Below are 26,135 nucleotides of genomic sequence, written 5' to 3' on the forward strand. Positions count from 1 at the left end.
CTGTGGGTAAGATGATCCCCCAGGTAGGGGTAAGATGATCCCTATGATTCTGTTCTATGATCTATTCTTTTCTGGTTATATTCCTTTCGGAGTACCTAATTATGCGAACAAATCAAAATCAAAATCAAAAATATTTATTCAGTTTAGACCACAAGTGGCACTTATGAAATCGTTAAAAAGTTAGAAAAGAAAAACATTTACGAATTAAATAACGAAAATAACTAATTCTTTCTTAGTACCTGCTAAAAAGCGTTTAAATAATTGAAACGCTTTTTGGCTGGCTTTAAATTCACCTGCTTCATCACCCTCTACCCCAGCACATGCTTTATGGCCCCATTTTCCACATGCATAACATTTTATCCATCCTTCACCCTTGGTATCGCTTGAAAACTTTTCTGTTCAGTACAGCCACTCAGTATCATCTCCTTCAGACTCAGGTGAGTTATATGAAGTTCTCTTTCTTTTATTTCACTTCCCTTTACCTACTCCATTGACTTTTTTTGTTTTAATTCCCAGGGATCATCTCGTACATATAGGAAGGGATCATCTTGACCCAAGTCCTACTTTTTGTTAAATATTTGCTAAAATAATCTACAAGTACGCGGCTACGTTTTTATGACCAAAATATTAAAATTAAACATAATAGAAAGCCTAACGACAACAGTAATTACATTTAACATTGTTTGAATAAAAGTAACATAAGCTCAAAGTCATGCCTATTTTAGATCAGAAGTACACAATTTTTCTTTTTTCTCGTCAAATTCGATGTATCGCTTGTAGGCTACTAACATATATTCCTACATTAAAGTACAAATTACTATGTACAGTCTAGCACTTTTTGTATTCAAAATTAATTTAAAACTTAATCCATAAAACTCAACTTCAAAATTAATTGTAAACATTAAACTAACTTAAAATAAATAAAACACTAACCTAGATTTAAAATATTAATACTTACACACTAATATAACTATTAAAACTAATTCTTGCATTTGTATTGAATCATCGATATCGGTATCGACAATGCATTATCGACACGGGTAAACGCTAAGCGCTCGTCACACGAGGCGGATAACAAATATGCTCCAGTGGAACTCCGCAACCCGTTCGTGACGCGCGCGCGCCGCTCGATGTGCAATTGTGCGACTGAAATTCAGTAACACCGTTCGCGATCGTTCTTGTATTTTTGTATGCTCGTCATATATTATTACATACTCCTTCTGTATGAACTTTCAACGTATGTACTGGCATTGTGACTGTTTACCTACCCGCTGTGTGGTGAATAAATGCAGTGAAATTGATATCGGATTTCTTTTCGTATACATCTACCTGGAGATACATCTACCAAGTACGTACCCTATACGCTCATGCCACCATTACGATTTGACTGAGGCGGGGATGTGTCCAGAGCTATGTTTTACCAGTAAAAGAAACTAAATGACGTTAGTGGTTTCAGCACAATCGCGAAAGATCATCTTACCCCAGGGGATCAACTCGTACTACTTTCCCCTAATTCTCTCCGAACTATTGGCTCTACATTTTGTCTATATCAAATATGCTGAAATTCAAAGATATGAATCGTAGTCGCCTGTACATAATATGTATAATACATTTATACCTACTAAAAAATAAACAAAAACCACAACTTTCACGATCCTAAATTAAAATAATTATCAACATCTTCACAAGTAATAAAGTTTTTGTTTTCTCGATCTATCAAGCATTTCTTATAAAATAACAGTTATCTTTTGAAACAAGTTTCCAGAATCAAGAAATTATTTCTAAGATTCCACAATTTCTTACCGAGATAAAATAATAATGTTAGTGTTTGTTGTAATAATAACGTACTTAAGTAAGTATAATATTGTTTTCATAACATTTTTTTACTTATTAAATATAAATGAGTATGTTATCGCCACATCATTTGACGATAGATTATAAAAAACTAAATATTTAATGTACTGAAATATAGAAAACTAACTTTTCCCGCGGCTTCACCCGCGTGAAATTTAGTCTGTCACAGATCGTCATAATATTAGCCTATAAGTTGTTCTGGGTTATAAAAACAAAATATTGTAAAGTTTCATCAAAATCCGTTCAGTAGTTTTTGCGTGAAAGGGTAACAAACATCCAGACATCCAAACTTTCGCATTTAAATATTAGTAAGATTAAAGGAAATAATTACGTCGTTAATAATAAAGTTTGATCACCACCACCAAGTAAAAACTACAGTAATATTTCAGGAATTGCGAAATAAAAGCAACCATTTGTTTGTGCTTGTAAAGAAAACTAGGAAACAGATGCCCGCAATAATCACACAGGAGTTTGGATGTGAGATCTTCCAGATCCCATAGACTATTTCTATCAAATCAATTGACCTGGATTGAAGGCATGATGCTGATGCGCGTACTCGCGCACATGTGAGTTACTGTAAACATAAATCGTTTATTCGGAACATCCGTTTCCTACTGCATCATACCCACTGCGATAAAATAAACAGCACATATAAAGTTAGTACTACAAATTTACAAAATAGTTCACCAGCCCGAAATTGCATCAGCGGTATAGCTGTTAACCGGTTGCTCAACTTTTCAAACAAAATAAATCTTTACTTTTCAATCATCTGAATCATAGTCCTACCTATCAAACAAACAAAATAATCACGATATATTTGAACAGATAGGTAAGGGGAAATACAACCACAAAGCTGTTCAGGAAAATGAAGACAAAAAGAAATGATATTTATTTGATACCAAATACTTGGCAAACAAAATCATTGCAAAACAAATATTTTTTTATTGAAACAAACACTTTATTTGATGATATAAATATTGACAGCTTTAAAAGAAATATAGACGCGTACCAAATCAGACGAACAACTTATACGTCGATTTGAAGAACCCTATGTTGTAACTAAATTGAAACACTTTTACAACTTACGCTTTTGCGGAAAAAGTTGTCGATACACCTAATGTGTGGGATGAAAAGGTGAAAGGAATTTGGCGGAAATAAAATCCTACCCAGCATTTCGTTCTAAAAATATAAATGTAGTTTTGTTTGACTGGTTTGTTAACCTTATTCTTCGATAATAAAGTTGATTCCTTGCTTTATTATTCGTATATAATGCTAATAAACCATCTCCGATCGAATGTTATGTCAGCAGACGCTATGGTTCATTAATACTTGTTCGCGAGAGAAGAATAAAATTGGAATATTGTCTCAAACAAGTTATGATTTTGGCCTAGTTAAAGGTAGACATTACTTGAACTAGAATTTTACCAAAATACAAAGCCATATAAACACGTGCACGTGTGTATGCTAAATATACAAATTATTGAAAATTTGAAACTCGATAACATTTTATACCGGTAACGAAGCTGATTTCCTTATTTACACTCAACGACCTTAAATTTCCGCCGCTCCCTGTTGCCTAAAATGATGAAATGTTTAGTGTAATTATAAGGTGTATTAATTTCATATTTTAGAGCAATATTGCTTTTGAGCGCAAAGGGTTTCAGTCCCAAGTCGGGATAATATAGAAATGCTTTAATCAAATAATATTTGACTGAGCTCATAAAAACCTATCTATTTGTATTAGATTTATCATAGTACAAAGCATAATCTATCATTTATGTTATAAGTAATGTAATATTTTTGTTACAGATTTCCCTCGCATCGAAGTCGGCCCTGAAAACCCTCTTAGAGTAGAAATCGACGGCAGCGCAACCATGGAGTGTAAAGTCGATGCCAAGCCACAAGTTAACTCCGTGCGATGGACTCGGAACGGAAAATATATCTCCAATTCGTTCACGCACACCATTCAGGGCGTCACTATCCAAGATGCTGGAACATACTCTTGCAGCGCAGATAACGGCCTCGGTCACCCTGGAGAGAAAGAAATTTATCTCGATGTCCTCTTCCCTCCTAGTGTCACTGTTGAATCCAAGACCTACGAAGCAGAAGAAGGCGGAACAGTTGAGATACACTGTGAAGTCAGCGCTAACCCAGAGCCAACTGTCATAGAATGGACTATGGAGGGTAGGCCAGATTTTCACCAAAAGGGGAAGACCCTTATGCTCACAAAAGTAAACGCTGACATGGTCGGTACTTATATCTGTCGAGCTGTCAACGTCATATCATCTATGAACGGCAAGCGCGTGGAACGTTCCAGTAGCGCATCAGTCGCGGTTCTGGTGAGACATAAGCCTGGCCGGGCACACATCAGTCCAGACCGCCCTGTCGCACAGGAAGGAACCGGGGTGACCCTCACATGTAGCGCCAAACCTCCGGGCTGGCCGGCGCCACAATACCGGTGGTTCCGAGACATAGAGTCGTTGGACTCAAAGCCCGGGGTTCTTGCCACAGGAAATAAATACACCATCCCGAGTGCACATCTCGGCAGCGAAGGAGTCTACCACTGCCAAGCCACTAATGAACTAGGCCACGGAGATTTAGCTTCAGTTACTCTTGAAGTTCATCAACCACCTCGATTCCAAGCAAAATTACAGCCACATTTGACGAAACGTGCTGGTGAACAAGATTTCTTTGTGACCTGCAGTGCGCTGGGCAAGCCCCGACCTCATGTTAAATGGTTTAAAGATAACGCTGAAATAAGTCTAGATACAAATATGTATGAAATTACAACAGATGTATCTGAGGGCAGAAACTCTGTGTTTAATGTCCAAAGTACTTTGAGATTCTACGGAAAGGCGAGGCCAAACACTAACGACTTGCTGCCCGAGGATAGGGGCATATATTCTTGCACATACGAAAACGAAGTGAAGAGGGTGGATTCCACAATGCATCTTCGAATAGAGCGTAAGTTCAAAACTTAATACAATACATTTCTCGTCGAACTTTTCCAACCATACAACTTGAATAGATTCTTATAGGGGGTTATGAAAACTAAATAATAGTATCTACAAATTGCATACATTTTACACTAATCAATTTCACAAATTAGTTCAGTTTTATTACACTCTATTGAGGATAATTACCTTTAACTGAACGTGGTTAATTGATCAAGCTAACTATGTCATTTCATTGTATATTTTGTTATTTCAGATGAACCGATACCAATAAAATTGCAACACAAAGTCGCTTACGATATCATGGAAACAGCCGAAATATTATGTAGAGTTCAAGCTTACCCGAAACCCGAGTTCCAATGGTTTTACGGGTCCCACACGTCGCCTCTGCAAATGTCCTCCGACGGGCACTACGAAATAAATACTACGACTGATAATAACGATTCCTATCGTAGCGCCCTCAAAATAAAATCCCTGAAGCCCCAGGATTACGGAGACTACTACTGCAGCGTGAAAAATATGCTGGGAAATATTCGGCCTCAGATTAGGTTGCAGCCGAAAGGCGCACCTGAATCGCCAAGTGGGCTCGTCAGCCAGAAAGTGGGCCCTTCGTTCGTCACGCTGAAATGGGAGGCAGGCTTCGACGGCGGGCTGTCGAGTACGAAATATTTCGTCAGGTACCGGCGCGCGATGGCCCGCCGCGCGGACGGAGCCTCCGCCGCTGTGAGCTCCGATTGCGCCGCGGATAAATCAGATTTTGAGTGGATGGAATACGACTGCGGCAGAGCCAATCCCTGCAACGTCACAAAATTAGAACAACAAAATTCATACACGTTCAAGGTGAGTTATGCTATATTCCCTTTGTCTCGAACCAAAATTTAAAATGTATGATTATGTCTGTAGAACTCGCCCTAAGCCTAGATTGGTTATGAATTGTTAATATTTTTGATTACTTACATAGCCAGATGATAATTAAATTGCAAATTTTATGGCTAGGGATTTTTATGGACTTCGTTCGTTCGTCAACATTCTGTAAAAATATTATTTTACGACTTAAAAAGTCTGGTTACAGTACTGTGCGTTATTACCTTATTTTAGGCTAAATAGAGTCGTAACGTTATTATGGCTAAAATGTATATGTACATTCTTAACATAACTTGGTAATTTAAATGTAAAATAATTACATTAGTAATATCTACGACATTGCTATCTAATGAGTCACTTTTAGTGTTCTAAAATACATAATTAACATTGCCATCAAAAGCTTTAGACGGCAGTCAATAGAACTGAAATTAATTAAATATGATTTATTTACAAATTCATGAGATTAGTTTCATTCACTTTTATGAAGATTAGACAATTTCCATTGGCTTAGAATGCAAGGTGTAGAGGGAAATCGACGGTCCCTACGTACATTTCAGTATCTACCAGTTCCGTGATTTGCCGTTTTTGTTTGCAAAACCTTCAGAGGACCCAACAGTTACGGCTCAGTTCAAAAAACATACAGTTTTTATTCAAATTGAACCTTAAAACGTCAAAAAACAAATCCCGCAACTACAAAATTAGAACGATTTCCGCAGTAAAATTGCATTAGTGGGAGTTACGAAATTTTACGTTGGACCTCACGCTTAACCCCGCGCGCCCAGCCCCGCAACTGCCACTTTCATTTGCGCAGATCGAGTGAATTGATACGTAATTTATGAAGGAAATAGGTATTATTATGGTTTCTAACCTAATTTATTTCACTCAACATTATACCAACGGCAAATTAATCAATTAACTGTAGGAATCTGGTAGTTGCGTTGTTTCACTAGGGAAAATTAAAGTTACTATTATAAGTAGGTGGCACTTTTTTTACGTCGGAAAATTAAAGTATCTTCTAGCCGTAACTGCCACTATAAATGTTTTACTTTGGAAAAGTTTGTTTTATGTCTATAAGCAAGTGCCAGTAACGGTGTTTTACGCTGAGAAATTGTATTTTAGCAATATCTGGTGGAGATGAAAGTGAAGACAAAACAATATAAAATATGATATACAACACGACTGAAGTATCTAGGGTCATTTATTAGACTTAATGCAACCAAGTTCTTCTCCTATGCTACTTTTTACAAGATACAAGTTTGTAAAAATATCGTAAAATTTATTTTATTTATTTATCAAGCATATTATGGCATTCAGAAATAAATATAAGCAGGTAACACTTACAAACAAAACTTTCAATTAACTGTAGTTAGAAGCTACTATTACATGATAATGCTTACATGATATTGCATACATACCCGTCAGAAGGATGAGGTATACCCACTAAAAATACCCTGATGTCCCCGTCACTCGCTATAAGTGCTAACTTTGAGATTCCGGACAAAGAACTCCCGCCTACACGGCGACAGTTGGGACCAGAGCAGCTAGAAGTATACAGCTTTCCCGTACACACACTCACCGTCAGCAGACGGTGGTGGTGGCCTATGCAATGCCTCCCGTGCTGCCTCACGACCCCGTTATGCTGGCCATTACTAAGGAAGGAAGATAGGAGGCAATCATACTGTCACCTTCCCTGGAGCGAATTCAAATGCACCCGCACTTAGTTCGTAGTCGCGCTATCGTACCGCAGCTTCTTTCGGCACCTTGTCTTCTCAGATAGACGTGATTCATTACCACCCAGGTTTTGTTATCGTCCACATAGCTTTGACTATGCTATCCCGCAAGAATATGGTGTGCCTTATGCTCCTAGCCACCACAATACAGTTAGAGCTCGAAGGATCCGTGCCCCGTCATGGAGCGATCGTTCGAGCAACCTTAAACTTCTGCACGAGTGCGAATAAGGTTAAGTGACCCAACTTAGCTATGGCGAGGTAGTTTATCAACTACTAGACTACAGCACAGTCTAGCGAGTCTCACGTCAAACGGCCTCTCTGTCCTCCTAAGGCGGAGCTTTCACCTCGTTCTTCACGCTTCGTTAAAGCCAACGATGTAGCCCTATAGACTTTCTGGGCCTATTAAGGTCTTAGAAGATGGGCAGCGTTACCCTTGCCTACGAGGGTGATGCCTTAGATGGGAGTCCTGTACAGAATTATGCTTTTGAGGGTGCCAGTATAGAGCTCCCGGCCTTTCTTTATAGCCTTCCGACATAGAGTTTTCGGACCTCTAAATTAGGGAAGCAGCCACGAAAAAGCAAGCTGTCTTCCATACGCACGGCGACGAATTGGTAAAAGTGCGAGCTGCCACTGGTTATATATAATTAAGGTCACCGTATTTGCACTCACTACTTGGTGCCACTGGTGATTAACAGGACCTTACTCTTAGATATTTGATCTGGCCCTTAGCTTTGACAGTGATGTGGGCGTCAGGTGAAGGTGTCAGGGATGCTTTTAAATATAATATGTGGTCCCTGGCCTGGGGCAACCATAATGACATCTGTGGCGCCCAGGCAAGCCGCCTCGCTGTTGGAAGGGAGGCTCTGAAAGTTATGAGGATATTCTTGTAATGATGAAACTATCTGCATGGCAGATGATACCTTGAAATGTCCATGCCCTTGAAAAGGGTTCCATTTAGTACCCAGTCGTATCGAATGTTCCACAAGATCGAACTCAAAAAAGACCCATGTGGATCTTCGGACTCGATGCCATGCTGTCAAACCTAGCCGGCACTATTGACAAAGAGAATTAAGCGGTTCTACAGGTACTCTTCAGTCAAAAGACCCCTTAGATAAGGAGGAATCTTAAGGTATTGAAGTGCCTCCAATATGCAACTATCTGGGAAACGAGGCGGGATGCTGTTATGTCTCGTCGAGCAGGACTATGGGCCTAGAGTGAGAGTTACGTTTAGTAGTAGCTGAACTTTGTTCCCGTGTACAATTACTTATGTGGCAGTTAATAATTTAAACAAACATATTACTCCAACGTAAAAGTCAGCAAGTACCGCTTACGTCATTTGCAATTAGAAACTTTCCGTTGTATAAGTGAGTAAATGACAAATAATACACTTATTGTGATTATTTTTTGATAATTCTTCATGTTTTATAAAATATACCTCATATAAAACTATTATACCAAATTTCATCAATGTACGATAAATAGAACGCGAGCTACACATGTTTAAACCTTCAAACCGCTCTCCTGTAAAATTGGCCGTTTTCAGATACGTTAATATACGTAGGGACCGTCGAAATATCGTCGTCATTGTCTGGGAATGTCAATATACTTAAATAGATAGAACCCCTGCCCCTGCGGCAAGTAGGCAGACGTATCTACTCGTATTTCTTCCTAGATAATAACTTATTTTATTTTTTCATTTTCTCGCAACCGACAGCATCAGACATTTGTTTTCAAGGTAATCTTGCCTAGATGATATGAGTTTTTTTCATGTTTTGTGGTGTTTGCTGTGGTTTTTTTATCACGCTTGAAAAATTCGCACTTTATTGTGTGTGAGTGATTGACATTGTGCTGACGTGCTGTGTATTGTGTAGGTGAAAGCTGTGAATACGAAAGGTCAGAGTAACTACTCGAACGAGATCACGGTGACGACGAAAGTGGACCGTATCCCTGCGCCGGAGCAAGTGACGTACGACCCGAGCACCAAGACCGTGGCGTTCAGCGTGAGCCCCACGTGTCTGGCGCTCATGGGGGTGGCAGAAGGACTTGGAGGAGTCGCGGGATCGGCCGGCTGGCAGGTAAGACAGAAATATCAACCATAAATAACATCGTAATAAAGGATTGAAGGATCAATAAAAAGAGAAAAAGTTGGTTGAGCAAAACGGAGAAGGATCTAGGTACCTAATTTCGTCGTCATAACTATACTTTATAATTATATTTATTTTGATTGCACCCTCCGATTTATAGTTAGTTCTTGGAGCGAGCTTATATTAGGTATGCATTTAATTACAAGTCTTGCTATCCACCTATAATTATTCTAATCGCCTTATCCTTATAATTGGAATACAGTTAGTCTACAAATTGCTTAATTAATCCACACAAAGGCTGAACAATCAAGGGTTCAGGCAACTTTATTAAAAGAAGATAGAATTTACCAAGGTATGCACTATGCATCCTGATTCCTAACTTTAAATGACTAAAATAACTTTGTATACTGATACGAATCTATAAACTTTTCATCAATAGAGCGATTCCCCGGGCTACTTTTATCTTGCTAATATTGTGTATTACAGTTCCCGAGGGATGAGTGATAATATTTCTTTGACTTGCCGAAATTAGGGCGTGCGAATCAGAGGGCAAAAGGTGGCAAAAGCCTCAGTCCGTGTTATCGCTAATTACCTACTTACTTCATAACAAGTGACGGATGTTAATGCGGCTTTTATTATAATTTAGAGGAACTTGGACTTCGTACGCGTGGATCCCGTTTTACCCCCTTCATCTATCTTACGCGGTTTAGATTTTTTCATACAAATGTTTTTTCCTGCTAACTCCCGTTTCCGTGGGAATTTTGCAATATCCTGTTGTAACTAAGCTTTAAGTTTACTAAGGTACCTGCATGCCAAATTTCAAGCGTCTAACTTAAGCGGTTTAGATTATTCGTACAAAAGGATTTTTCCGCTAATTCCTGTTCCCGTGGGAATTCCTAAGTATACTATAACCTGCCCAGGAGTATGAAGAATAATTGTACCAAGTTTCGTTAAAATCCGTCGAGTAGTTTTTGTTTCTATAAGGAACATACAGACAGACAGACAGACAAAAATTTTACTGATTGCATTTTTGGCATCAGTATCGATCACTAATCACCCCCTGATAGTTATTTTGAAAATATGTATATTTCATGTACAGAATTGACCTCTCTACAGATTTATTATAAGTATAGATAGATAAATTCTTAGAAATTATTATAACTTACTGGCTGCGCCCAGGGTGTTACCCACGGTAAAACGTAGCCTATGTCTAATCCAGGGTTTCAGCTAACTCCATACCAAATTTTATTAAAATCGCTCCAGCCGTTTAGACGTGAAGAAGTAACAAACACACACACTCACAAACTTTCTTTTAGTGTGATTACAAAAGAAACATTAATATTATTATTATTATTTAATAAAAATACTCAAGTCATATCAATGTTGTCAACATCAAACTAAGATCTCATTATTTATCACTCAAAAGGAAAATGTAAAGGAAATTCACTTATTTATTAATTTGCCTTCAACGCCATCAGGAGTAATTAGTTACCTACTTAGCTATTTAATTACATCCTACGTATTAAGTCAATTATTTTTTGTTAAGGTGGTGGATACCATGCCGCTGAGGCTTTCTGGATCTACGCCAATGCTTCAAGAGTCGGTGCTGGAAATCCCGAACAAGCCTGGCAGGAAAAGCAGTCGTCACATGAACGATCCCCCTCTGGACGAGTTAAACCCTAGGATAAGAGTTAAGCTCTGTCTGCAAGTCAACCAGGAGTTCTGCAGCGAATACACTGAAGCCGAAAGTAAGTCCCTTCTCTAAACTGGTATAGCAACTTTTAAGTAGGTAAGTACCTACTAATGTAAAATCTCACACACCACAAATAGATTTAAAATTATTGTATTGAATTGATACAGTTGGTAATTACTTATTTTCGTCATTGATTTGATTGATTAGGTACATATAGCTTGGTATAGCTGACGCGTCAGCTTGTACTGGGCGTCCTACCTTAACCTACATTTTGGTATGGTACAAATTATGTGCAAAACCTAAAAATCGCCTCCCCTAAAATTTAAACAAAAAAAGGCCTTTATTCCTTTATTCATTTGCACGCTTAAATCATTTGCACACAAAACACGAAAATCTGCTTACCATAAACTTTTTCTGTTTTGCAAGCGTTATCAATCAGTTTCAGGAGGATGCTATTAAAAATTCTGTTAACACTCGCATATTCATAAACCACGAAATGCGCACGTTTTAATAAAATAATTAGAGCTCGCTAATTAATAACGTAGACGTGTTGTTGATTGAGGAATTTTATTTTCAGTTGGCCCGGCTTACGTAAGGAAGGAACCAGACATGCTGGTAGCAGTTATGACCTCAATGATTGTATTTGTCGTACTAGTGGTGGTCATTTGGCTGTTATTCCTTTACTGTCGATCGAAACGAATGGAAATGAAAAAAGTACGCACGAAAGATCACGAGTTGGATTCAATGAAATCCGCTATGGAGTCGATGAAATCCCAAAATCAAGGCCCGCCTCCCTACTCCTACCCATGTGCGGGAATGGAAAACAAGGCACTCGAACATTCAATGGACTTGCCACTGCCCATAGACGACTCTAAAGACGCCGTCTACTCGACGCAGGGGGGATATGCCTACCGCCCCTCGCACGCCCAGGTACACCACGGGCAAAATATACCCACATCCGATTGTAAGTACCTCCTCATTACGACTTTATTATAAATAGAGAATAAACTTTTATAATTACGCGACGTAGGATCCCGTTAATGATGTTTTACACAGAGCACAAACCCTCATTATGTGTAATACCAAGGGATTTTGTTTCGCTTAAATTAGGCACTCGATCCTCACAACAAAGTTAGCATTGACATAATTTCGAATATTTTTCCTTGTGCAAACGAAGGACTAGCAGTCTTCATCGAAGGTAAACCGCACAGGCATGGTGTTGGCTGCATGCGCGCGTGTTGTGCACGCTCAAACTTGTGTCGTTTCCCAGGGCCGTACATGGAGAACAGTTACACGAACAGCAACAACGGGGGCAGCGTGAACTCGCAGGACTCGATGTGGCAGATGAAGATGGCGGCGGCGAACGGCGCGGCGGTGATGGCGCCGCACCAGCTGCTGGAGCGCCAGAGCAACTACGAGTACGACCCCATGACGCACGGCGGCTACGGCACGGTGGAGGACTACGCGCCCTACCAGCGCCTGCCGCACGCCGCGCCGGCGCCCGACTACCTGCGCGCCGCGCAGACGCCCTCGCGCCAGGACTACTGCTCCGACCCCTACGCCTCCGTGCACAAGCCCAAGAAGCGCATGGACCAACACATGGGTGAGTGCACCACCTATCTACTATTTACAGGTGGTAGCATTTCAGCTGGAAGACGTCAACTTCGACAAAGAACTTCCAGGATTTCCACAGCCTTTTGTTATATTTTGGAATCAATGAATAAAAAACCGGCCAAGTGCGAGTCGGACTCGCGCACCGAGGGTTCCGTACCATTGATTTATGAAATTAAAATTATTATTTTTTATTTAAGTTATTAGTATGAAAGATTACGCGGTAATAAGCGGTTTACGATTTACGAGGTATTAAAAAAAAACTACTTACTAGATCTCAGTAATGTACATCATATTATGTTTTTTTTAGATTTTTCATTTTCTTATTTTAGAAGTTAGAGGGGGGGGGGGGGGCAACTTTTTTCCACTTTGGAAGCGTCTGTCACGCAAACTATTCGGTTTAGAAAAAAAGTATTTTAGAAACCTCGATATCATTTTTGAAGACCTATCCATAGATACCCCACACGTATGTGTTTGACGAAAAAAAAATTTTTGAGTTTCAGTTCTAAGTATGGGGAGCCCCCAATATTTATTTTTATTTTTTTATTTTTGCATCAAAATCTTAATGCGGTTCACAGAATACATCTACTTACCAAGTTTCAACAGTATAGCTCTTATAGTTTCGGAAAAAAATGGCTGTGACATACGGACGGACAGACGGACGGACGGACGGACGGACAGACAGACATGACGAATCTATAAGGGTTCCGTTTTTTGCCATTTGGCTACGGAACCCTAAAAAGACTCGTTATAATGCGTTTAATCACGTAACGGCTGGACAAATGCAGATAATTATGATGTTTTCAAATATTTCTTGAAATTGAAAAGATCTTTCTAACCAATGGAAAAATGAGAAGCTTTCCCGGAAGCATTTTATATTCGGGAATAACGAGCTACCTTTTTTCCATGAAATGTTTTTTTATGGGAATAGGTATTATTAATAACAAGGGGTCGGTCGAGTACATATTTAAATACATAAAAGCCATAGTAGTCTTTGACCGGTAGATAGTGGAATAGATCTTATTTGCTCTAAAATACAGGGTGTTTGGCGCATCGTGTGCCAAAATGATTTGGCGGATAGAATGGGTCATTTCCTATATTTTCAGCCCCCATAACACGTTCCATGCCAGGCGGCTACTTTTAAATTAATGTTTTTAGTAATTTCACCAAAATACCCAAATCGCATCATTTAATTTCGATTTTAAAAAAACCTACTAGGCGCAGCCCTAAAGTAAATATTTTGTTTTGACGTGCATTAATGTAGGGTTGCATCAAATCTAAATTTACTGGCAAATATCATCTACTTTTTTTTTAATTCAGCTTTGAAGTTTTCCGAAAAGTTAAAAATGGACTGAACATTTAAGTTTACATAGGTATAAATTTTTTTTTAAAAGAGATAGCGATCTTCGGATTTTATCAAAACTTCTCTAGTCTATCCTCATTCAAACAGTATACTAATCTTGTTTAAATAATAACAACAACTTCACAAATTCCTTAAATTAGTGCATTGACTCTACTCGGACTGATTTGCGAAATTTGTGTTTATAGCCCCTTTTTGTGTGAATAGCACGTTGAACACCTAACAGGTAAAATTATTTATCTTATGCAATGTAAAAACCTTTTCCCAATCGTTTTTCAATGTGGATTTCTTGAAATTAAAGACGGAAATAATTATTTTGATCGTTTATTAATTATTACAAATTTTGTTCAAAATGGCCTCGGCAACGTATACTCACGACATCTTCTTCTAATTTCGACTGTTGTTGTATGCAGCCACATTTCTCTTTTTATTACTACAAAGGCGTTTTCTACTCGTGGATTGGAAGACATGGCCCTATACAGTGGCCTGCACGTTCCCCAGACCTAACTCCGTTCGATTTTTACGTCTGGGGACAAGCTAAAGAACTGGTGTACGTAACGCATTCAAACAATAGAAAAACTACAACGAATAGAAAATGCCTTTGTAGTAATAAAAAGAGAAATGTGGCTGCATACAAAAACAGTCGAAATTAGAAGAAGATGTCGTGAGTATACGTTGCCGAGGCCATTTTGAACAAAATTTGTAATAATTAATAAACGATCAAAATAATTATTTCCGTCTTTAATTTCAAGAAATCCACATTGAAAAACGATTGGGAAAAGGTTTTTACATTGCATAAGATAAATAATTTTTACCTGTTAGGTGTTCAACGTGCTATTCACACAAAAAGGGGCTATAAACACAAATTTCGCAAATCAGTCCGAGTAGAGTCAATGCACTAATTTAAAGAATTTGTGAAGTTGTTGTTATTATTTAAACAAGATTAGTATACCGTTTGAATGAGGATAGACTAGAGAAGTTTTGATAAAATCCGAAGATCGCTATCTCTTTTAAAAAAAAATTTATACCTATGTAAACTTAAATGTTCAGTCCATTTTTAACTTTTCGGAAAACTTCAAAGCTGAATTAAAAAAAAAGTAGATGATATTTGCCAGTAAATTAAGATTTGATGCAACCCTACATTAATGCACGTCAAAACAAATTATTTACTTTAGAGCTGCGCCTAGTAGTTTTTTTTTAAATCGAAATTAAATGATGCGATTTGGGTATTTTGGTGAAAGTACTAAAAACATTAATTTAAAAGTAGCCGCCTGGCATGGAACGTGTTATGGGGGCTGAAAATATAGGAAATGACCCATTCTATCCGCCAAATCATTTTGGCACACGATGCGCCAAACACCCTGTATTTCGTTCGTTCGTTCGTTTCAGCCGAAAGACGTCCACTGCTGGACAAAATATTTATTGTGACTTAATATAGAGGTCCACAGAAGTACCTTTTTTACTGATTAATGGAAACAGAATCAAAACAGTCTGTGCATGTTTCCCCCAGCGCTCAAGATTCGTGCCGAGGACTATAACTTTGTTGACTTGACGTCTAGTTAACACGCTGTTCGTTCACAGGCGCCTTTAGTCACGCAGAGTAGCACCAAATTTCAGTTTGGCTGAACGCAATATTCAGTGTTCGCAAGAGTATGTCACCCAGTTAGCACGTTAACTTAGCTTTTAAATACAACCAAGCGTGGCTAGTTAGGTCATGTGGCTCGGGGTTAAGTCTTCGTAAAGCTCCGAATTCGGCTCAAATTAAGGTGCCGGCGAAAGCGGTCGCTAAGTGCATCTAGCTAAAGTGTTATGCAACTCATTAGAGAGAGCCAATAATTATACCAATAAATACAGGATTGAATTTTGAAATGCCACTTGAAAGTACTCCTAATACTCTAGATAGAAAATACTCAAAGAAAGAAAACTTCATTCAAAGATTTAAATTCGCTTGCCACACCCGGGATTCGAACCGTGTTTTTTTATTGTTATTTTTGATATTTTTCCCATAATTATTGGTTGATAATGTTGAAATCGTGTTTTATCCCCTAGAATCCCCATACCACGAAGTCAGCGGTTTACCGGAGGCGTACGAGGGCGGCGGCGGCGACGCGTGCGGCGAGGACAAGCCGGCGCACCTGTCGCTGAGCTACGACGAGTCGCTGGAGTCGGGCTACTCCACGCCCAACACGCGCTCGCGCCGCGTCATCCGCGAGATCATCGTCTAATGAGCGCTCACGCCTGCGCGGTACGTGCGCACACTTACACCACAGCCCTTACCCCCGAATTCATGAGTTCATGCTTAGATAGGAAATTGCCGTATAATATTAATTTGTCTGCAATTTTTTACTTCTGTACCTCTAGTACGAAAAACTTTCGAGTTCGTTTCGTTGCGTATTCAAAGTGTCATCGAAAAATTTTGTATGAAAAATTAAACAGCGCCCCCTAGGGCGGCTATAATATAGGGGGCGCTGTTTAATTTTTCATACAAAATTTTTCGATGACACTGAATACGCAACGAAACGAACTCGAAGGTTTTTCCTACTAGAGGTACTGACTAAAATTTAAAAAAACTTGTCTATTTCCATGTCAAGATTCCTAGTAAGTACGTAGGATAATTTCCAAAATTAAGCTACTGTTAGGCAGTAATCTTATACACACAATATATTTGGGTTTGTAATTACTAAAATGCAAATTGTTTTTAAGAGCTACTGTTTTCTTAAATACCCCATGTAAAACGGCAATTTCATAGATAAGCACCTAAATAAAGGAACAATTTGACTTTGTTCCTTAATTAAATTAAACTTGAAAAGGAGGAGTAAGATTTTCAGGCTCTAGGTATGCATCGGAAAATCCTTCGGGAATACTCACGCTCGATTCAAGGTTCTTTTCTTAAACGATACCTTAAGAAAGCGGCTATTGCAATTAACAAATGAATATTGTTATTAAAAACTTATTGTACAGTGATTAATCCAGCTTAAAACAAAATAATGCCTCCTTAAGGTTCTTTAAGTAAGTGACTTAAACCTTGAACTTCGTTAAGAGGTTGGGTTTTTATTCCGATGCCAGTGTCACCAATCCGGTTGCAGGCGTGATAACTTATTCTATGCTACGGCCACATTGCAAGGCGAGTGTCCACGATCGGGACTGCTCGCCAGAAAAGTGCCATCGACCAATCAGTCAAACTCAAAATAATACAACAGTTCATGCATTAAAGTAATCATGAACGATAAACGACGACGGTAATACACCTCGAAGCCATGTGGCGAGGCATAAGGTACACAATGTGTACTACACATACACGAACACTAAGGTTGCCCCATTTAAGTCACTTTTGGAACTCTAACGAAACAAAAGTGGTTTTCAGCATTAGTTACGACGCACTCACAATCTGTGAAAAAATCGGCAACCTTACGCGAAGCGATCTCCAATTCTAACCCACCACATCAATAATTTTGTGCACAATATAAATTCGTATTCTGTACAAATTATGTTATTTACCTTAATTTTCTAAGGGAACCATTGTTGACATTGACTTTATTTACAAAAAATAATTAGTTTTAAGAACTTTTTTACCCATGAAATTGAAATTAGCAAACTCTACACGTAAGTCTACGAAATATGAATTCAAATGTATTGTCGTAGATTGCTCATTTACAACTACTTAAAATGCAATTACCTAGCTAAGAATACGAAGAAGATACGAGTAGGTATGAAATATTACTACTTAATATTATAGATAGAAATAAATTAAAAAGAAAATAGAGCAATTAATGAACCTGAAATAGAAAGTGGTATAATTTTAAGTCCGGCTTTGAACAGACTTAAGTTCTCGATACGTTCGTTTTTAGTGCCTACTAATAATAATTATGGTGCTTTCAATTAATGGGGAAGATATTAAAGTAACATTACAGCTGTCTTAGATCTTTTTGTAACTTTGACAGGTAAGCCATACCTACCTAAAACATCAAATGTGAACCTTCGTAAATTATTATTTTATTAAACTCTATTACCTACTTTTAAAAGATTTATTGATTATTATAACTAACGACGAACGTATCCCATTTTTCAAGTCGAACGGATATTTCCAACTGTGTAGGTATACTTATTATAATTATATTTTAAGAATTTTACATGTAATTAATTAAATATGACCGTTGTGCTTAGGCTTGTCCTGAACTTCTGAGTCAGACTAGAAAAGCCTTAAGGTTTACTCTATATTTAGTATGTACAAGTAAAATATGTTATAGAGCGCTAAATACGCGCAAGCCGTTTGTACATAGTATGTTATAAGTAGATAATATAAATGGTCGCAACACTTCATTTATTGTAAGTATGTTGTACTTTACTGTGTACATAGTATAAATAAACGCAGATAAACGTGCGAGCGATTGTCGATTATTATAACTACTGAACTGATTTTTATATAAATTCTTCTACATAATAAGTACTGAATAGTATCTAAATTAAAATTAATTATTTTAGCAGTTTCATTAATTAAGATGCAATCCCGAATAAGATGCTGAATGTATAACATTAAATGCTAACGAGCACGGCAAGTACTTAACCTAAGAAAGATCGAGAGGATCAATTGCTATGCAGGAAAGGAGTCGTAGATTCATAGTTTTTATTTCATAATATTTCTCAGCACAATTTAAAATAGCTCAATAAACTAAAAATAAATTTTCATTACTGCCAAGCCAATGTTTACATAAATCAAACAATTCGTTTAATGTTGAACGTCCAAGTAGCTTTTTTTACTAGATACTTAATTATGGATAAATTAGAATTTAAACTTGTTAAGTTTAACTTCTATTTTGGACCTTGTAAATAGTATTATTAAGTTGTAAATTAAGATTGTCACATAGAGTTTTGACGAAACCCCATTGCAAGTATCGGCACAAAAGAACTAAGTATAATAATTATTATAAATTGTACTTTTTTACATTAGTGATTTACAAGTTCAACCTGTCTAGCTAGAACAACGAATTTTCGTATTGTTTAAAAATATTTTGTCTGTAACTTGTGCAGCCTATTCACTAGGTTTTCAGAATATGATGAAACAAATGAAACTGCGGTTTTAAGCCCTTCGTTTACGTTGATATTGCAACTTTAATACACAATATAGTTTTTGTAATCTAAGGGTGCTCCTTCACCTTGATCATCCGAGAGTAACAATGAATGCAGGATTCAATTTTAAAGTGCTGTGTCATAGAAATCAAATTGTACTTATCTTGCATTGTTAGACTACACTCCCCTCTCGGTGAGGGCTGCACCCTAAAATACAATATGCAATTAATAAAACAGCTATTAGTTTTTGGAATGCTTTAGATAGGTATTTGCTGAGATAAACGTTTTTAATTACATCTCTCCGATGACTTTTTCACCGACAAAATGGAAAATTTTACTTTAGGTCACGTATTGGCAATTTGGCTCCACACCGTGAACTAACTGAACTTTAAACTGTGCCCTGTTAGTTAACCTGATGATCTCAGAAATACCTTATAACAAACTCTATCGCTCATGCCTCTCCTTACACCAGCAGTTGTCATTCTTAATAGTTTCTTAGTATTATAAATCATATTTCTCGGTGTGGACTCAAATATTTAATAGCTGAGTTAGCTTAGCCTTGGATTCTTAGTTCTCTGCAGCGATTTATGCAAAGCTTGACATAGCTCAATTTGTAGTGTGGCCTGTTTTTAACCTTTTACCAGAATCAAACAGTACTCGTATCTTTCGTTTTGAACCTTATTTATTTTTATCATCTAAATAAAGTTCAAAATAAAGTACCTAGAATATACCATTTTACATTTAAAGGACTAAAAAGGTTAAACTATGGGCCCCACCGCGAACAAAGCTAACATAGCTTAGCTTAGTCGTAAAGTCCGTGTTAATCTTCCCTTGTTGAATGTCACTAATTAAGTACCACGTTAACTAAGCTGACTTGCACTTTAAAGTAACGTTACAGAAGTAGAAGCGTTTGGCTTGAGCTTGGTACTATTTTATTGTGAGATTCCCACCTACACGTGGCCTACTTATACCAATATTAGTTTACTCAGTTTTCCTTCTCGGTCAAAAAGTTGTCGTAATGTAATATTGAGGTAGAGTGTGTCCAATATGTGTTGAAAGCTATAACTAAGTAATAGCCCCGTTAACGAAAGGCTTTTTTGAATCGCCGGTGTCAGGAAAAGTGCGCCATTTCAGCGAAAGATCTGATGATAGCCTAGTGAATATGTGAAGCTTTAAAATTTGTCAAACGATCTGAAAATATTTGACAAAGGTCAATTTTAGTATCATTTAGCATAAGTAAGTAGGTAAGTGACAATACCTGCGAGCTTTTTACAACCGTAAGTGTATTTTATTATAGATGATTACTGAGCATTTTATCTTTTATTGTATAGAACTATTATGATTTTTCGCTAATTGTATTAAATTGTTAATTTTATTTACTTTTTTGTATGTTTAATTAAATAATCCCATCAAGCAACCAATTGCATATTATGATATTCCTGTAGGTACAATCTGAACACAGTATCATTAAAATAATTTTGATCTCATGTTTACAGCTAGCTGACTCAATGAATCTCAATGTAGGATCATTATTTATCTTCTCTCTAATGCTTTTTAACGTCACTGACTAAATCGGAGTAAATTCAATGGAAAACAAAACAACAAAAAAACTTGTGAAAAATGGTTGTTGAATAAAATTATGTAAAACACAGGGAAGCAAATTGTTATAATGTACAATAATGAAAAAATATAATGTTATCAATTGATACATAATTATTATTATATCCCGTTTTTACTTCACATCGATATACCTACTTATAAGGAGAACATTTTATTAATATCGTAGCAGATAGGAAATAGTAAGATTACTTTGAAACGTTATCTTACTTCGGGAATAAATAGTACCTAATAAGCTTACTGCCGACATTTTCTTATATTAGGCGTGCTTGGTTCACTGAGAATTATTATTAATAGGTTTTTATATTGCATTTTACAATTGTAATTATCTTGAACAATGTATATGATTTATTTGTCTGTAAATCCCATCATTTGTTCTAAGGAGATTTAAGCTATTTGAAATCTCTCCATTGCCATATAGCGGTTATAGCATAACGTTAATTTTATTACTTCCAGTAATAAATTGACTCAATTTATTGAGGTATATTATATACTCAAACTTTGTAAATAATACATCATGTAAGTACTTTATTAAATAAATGTTTTGAACAAAGTTGTTTTTCTCTTTACAATCACATTATTCTTCAAAGCTGGCCAAATACTCCCTATTTTCCACGTATTGAATTTGAAAAACGCCGGTGAGTAGAAACTCAAGAAAGCGTTCCTATACCTACGTGTATTTGTGCTTTGTGTGCGAATTGGAATTCGGATGCTTTAAAAATATGTATGCTTCCCGATTTGGAAGTCTAAACATACTAGGTACTTACCTAACCTACTCGCAACCGATCTCGTTCTTTAAATTTTCTAAGATGGAAAATATAGCGTAGCGCTATTGTAAATAGCGAGAGACGAACCTAACTCAAAAAATCCATTCATTTAAAAATTACATTAGTGTAATATTTTAATTTGAGTTTATGGATAGTTATATTTTTAAACAACAAATAAACAGTTGTTGATCAGATCCCTCCTAATCCTTTAGTTATGTTACAGGAAATGTATGAATTCTAGGAATTGTATACTATTCCTAGGAAATGTATACAATTCCGAAGCTATTTAGGAAATGTATAAAATATTGCTTCAGAGATTTTTTGATACGCACATATCCTAGGAAATGTATACTTTTCCTAGGAATTTTATAGAATTCCAATATTGTATTAGGAAATGTATAAAACTAAGCGGCATAAGCGCGGTCGCGTGGGCCGATAGGTACTTTTAACTCATATAATTATTATTGTTTAGCCTGACAGTTGTTTTCGCACTATTATGCTTTGCCCGAAAAAAATATTTGCCTAAAATTTATTGGCATACCTTTCTTTCGGCATCACGCATCTCTTTTATTAAACTATTATATTATTGGCATGAAGGTTTTAGTACTCCTGTAGCTGGATAACAAAGTCTCGGTTAGGTTAGGTTAGACTTGCGACCTTACTACACAGCTCCCGCGGCGCGGGACCGCCATTTAAGTTCCGGAGAAAAAAAAGTGGCGTAATAAAAATTATTTTGTGTAAAATTTTAGGCTTAAAATTGTGTGCCATAGACAACTAGGCGTACAAAAAATTGGGCGATTACATTTCCGATTGCTGTTTAGGAAATGTGTAAATTTCCTAGGAAATGTGTCTAATATAATTTACATCACACATTTCCGGGTGATTTTAGGACTTATACACAATGAGGAAGATGTAAATCAAAATTTATTCCCCTTTTTCAGCCCTAACAAAAACTTTAAGCTAAAATAAGACTAACTGTGAAAAAATTTTGTTGATATGGGTAGTTCTACTCACGGTGGAATTATTTAGGACCATAAAATGAATCTCCAGTTTTTGTTAGTAATCAGTATAAACAGTGACTAAAGACCGAGAATATACTACAACATATCCAATTTTTAACGGGCCAGACAAAATTATGATAAATAAATGTTGATTTTATAGCGGTTTTTCTATTTCCGATGGACAGGGAAGTGAGAACATATACAGGATAGTGAAAATTTAACTGAAAGATGCATTTGAGTTTATAGTCTTTATTCTAAAAATAATAAAAAATACTTTTATGTGGATCATAAAGGTCCACTATCAATTGAACATGGAACTCATTTAGGTTGCTTCTTTTTCCGTCACCTGATCTCTTTGACTTTTCCCTACTATTCGTATCTCCTTCTATTATCTTCCTCTTCTTTCCTCGACGCTTTTTTTCGACTGTAAACAATTCGTTAGTATCTATTTTCGGCATATCCAGCAATCCATCAGGATCATCAATGTTCATTCAGTCCCAGTACACTCGTAAGGTCAACCAAGTCTGATGAATCAAAATACTGGTGTTGCAGGCATTACTGGTCTCAGTTTCAGATTCAGTTTAAGCGTCATCAACATTTGCTTTCATGGAAGAATATTTTACGATGCCTATTTGGAAGTGCTCGCACACGTTACTGCAAAAACAGCTAAAAGTTTGTATAGAGTCAAGCAAGTCAAAATGGAGTATCCAGTTTCAATGGAGTGTATGCATTTGCCTGCACTTAGTGTATTTGTAAAATGCCTTTATATGGCAGTAAGTTTTGCTGGTTAGTCGATACTAACTTTTCCATTTTCTTCGTAAACCCAGGGAAATGATACACAGGGAAGTGAGATTTTTGATGTATTTTGCCAAAATCATGAATTATATAAACTTCATATCAAATTTAATATTATCAGTCAATGGACGCAAGCGAGTTTGACAATATTGTTTCATAATTGCCCTAAAATAATATAAAATACTGTTATAAATACGTAACAGATGAGTGAGAAGTTGTCTGGCCCAGACACGACAGACGATGATAACAGCGTAGCTGCTTCTAACTGACTGACGATTTGGGCGAAATAAACGTTTCACTAGGCGAACTTAACTGCATACTTAAATACATAAGAACGACAACGTGGCCTACCCTTTGTTTTGTTACAGATTTTAACGTGTTTATAGGTGGCAGGGAAGTGATACTTATTTCGTGTCGCCTTTGTTCAGCAATCAAAAAGTTATGTAAATAGGGAATTCAAACATAATCCATATAGGTTAAATGAAAGATACACTAATGGTTACTTTCAATACAATGATATTTTTGACTAATTATATTTTTATATATTTTTTATTGTGATTTACATCATGAATTCTGGAATGTCACCCCACAGGGAAATGAGAATTTTTCCCATTTGAAGCCATTTTTGTCCGGGATGTTTTTATTAAAACGTGTTGAAATTCAGTGACCAAGTACTATGTGAGTTAAACTTTATTAATACCCTAAAACGAAAACTATTAATTGGTAATTTAAGGAGCTGCAAGTTGAGCCCCGTAAAATTCCCTGATTTGTAGAACTACCCATATCACGAAAATTGAATATTTTATAAGCAAATCAATATGGGAACGCGCGAAAACTGATAGCACCCCTGGAATACGGGCGATGACGTCACACCGCTCGTTGGGCAACGACGGACGGGCGGCGCGGGTGCTAGCTGCGCTCTGTAAACTTATTTTCGTTCATTTCGATACATTTTTTATTTATATTAACCGTATCTGATGCCAACCAAATAATCTTACGAAAGTAGATTTACTTATGGTTGTGGATACTTTCAGAAAACATGCAAAGTACCTTTATTATTGCAGAAATCCAAGGGCTAAAACTTGCAAGGTAAGTGAACCTATTATTATGGATGCAATAAATAATTGAGTATTTAGTATTTACGCTTTTTGTAGTATTTGAGGTAGATTATAAAAGTTCTATCTAGTTTAAAAGTAAAAGTACTAGTGCTGTCAGTCAGATTGCTGTGGGTTAACGATAAAAAATAATACCCATCAATAATTTAGCACGTCCAGTCGTGTTATAGACTAACTATCCAACTATCGAATTATGGACATAATGTAATACTCGTAGGGTAAGTTCATTTGAAAATACTATATCCGCAGTGTACAATAAAAACAAGAGTTACACCTGAACACAAAGTTAGAGCTACGGCATATCATTGTACATTTGTTTGTGCTGAAGATAACGAATAAATTGGAAAATCTGGAATGCGGAGGTTTTGCAGCAAGCAATGAAGAATGCAAACATACAATGGCATTAATTGGTTTTAAGGTTATATGTATAGACGTAGTGAAGATCCCGCTTGTACCGAAGTAGCGTGCTATTGGAGGAAACCAAAACTGTTGTGCAAGTTGGATCTCAGCTAAAATTTGAACTATACAAGGCAGTATAAAAATATATGTGTCAGTAGTACTACCACCATAACCATCTGACACAAAGATCAGTCCATCGGGCTTGATGATTTTTTGTTCACTTTAAAAAGTTATTAGTAGGTATACACTTTGTAACTTTCTATGGAATCAGTGTACGATCATGAATCGCAAGTAAGGTACAGTCAGTTTTGTCACAGTTAAAACTGGTTTCTAACTCTATCGAGGGTCGTCAACGTTTTTCCTGATTTTTATAGTTTGAGTCTGTTACGTCTTTCTTTTTCTGTTCTACTTGAATCTTCGTATCTCTCGTCTTTATTTCTATTGCAGATAACTCTATTCGGCGTACTACGCTACGTGCCCTAGCTGTCCATTGCCATTTCAGCTTGCTAATCCGTCGGGCTATGTCAGTGACTTTATTTGTCAACAATCTCGAGAATCAAACTCCGAAACGAAACTGAGTAGGGCGCAGTTCGACATAAGCTTCATTTTGTTCGTATTCATCCGAATGCCTACCTGTTCCGATGTATTCGATTAAGGACTTTGAGCATTGTGCCGAGGTCTTCCAGCAACTCTGCCATAAGTGCCATGAGTCCATGACCACAATATCGTCAGCAACGGTAGCGATAATTAATATGGCACCGCTGGAGAGACTGCAGCACTGCCCAAGTTTCGATCGAATAGAAGGCCTTCTTCTCATATTCCACGAACGTCAAGCATAGTGGCAAGTTATACTCCTTCCATAGTTTTCTGTATAACCTGCCGCAGCTCTGCCCCAGGCAGAAAGGTTCTGGAGTGGAGACCACGTACCGGAAAACACAGCGTGGGACGTCCACCCACAAGGTGGACCGACGACCTGATAAAGATAGCAGGGAGGCGCTGGATGCAGGCCTCTACCAACTGTGCGATATTATGTGGAAGTTATTGAAGGAGGCTATGTTCAGCAGTGGACGTCCTGTGGCTGAGATGACGATGATGATGACGATAACTCTATTCTAGAGTATTATTATCTCTTTGACTTCCACAGGCGGATTGTCACAAGAATGAGAAGTATGTGTTAATACATTTTGTTCGTATAGATTTTTATCGATAACTCGATGAAGCGAC

The 26,135-nt window shown here is 37.2% G+C and overlaps 1 protein-coding gene across 1 annotated transcript in view; it reads left to right on the forward strand.

The window, feature by feature from the left end:
• Positions 1-16,576, forward strand: part of LOC135072479 (hemicentin-2) — a 91,020-nt gene extending 74,444 nt beyond the window's left edge. The window contains exons 6-12 of the mRNA XM_063966404.1: positions 3,664-4,818; positions 5,065-5,648; positions 9,274-9,477; positions 11,033-11,234; positions 11,757-12,143; positions 12,450-12,782; positions 16,200-16,576. Of these exons, the coding sequence (XP_063822474.1) occupies positions 3,664-4,818; positions 5,065-5,648; positions 9,274-9,477; positions 11,033-11,234; positions 11,757-12,143; positions 12,450-12,782; positions 16,200-16,375 (3,041 nt within the window). The 3' untranslated portion in view covers positions 16,376-16,576. The remainder of the gene's footprint in view (positions 1-3,663; positions 4,819-5,064; positions 5,649-9,273; positions 9,478-11,032; positions 11,235-11,756; positions 12,144-12,449; positions 12,783-16,199) is intronic.
• The last annotated feature ends 9,559 nt before the right edge of the window (positions 16,577-26,135 follow it).

This window comes from Ostrinia nubilalis, chromosome 6 (assembly GCF_963855985.1).
Source record: "Ostrinia nubilalis chromosome 6, ilOstNubi1.1, whole genome shotgun sequence".
Lineage (NCBI taxonomy): Eukaryota > Metazoa > Arthropoda > Insecta > Lepidoptera > Crambidae > Ostrinia > Ostrinia nubilalis.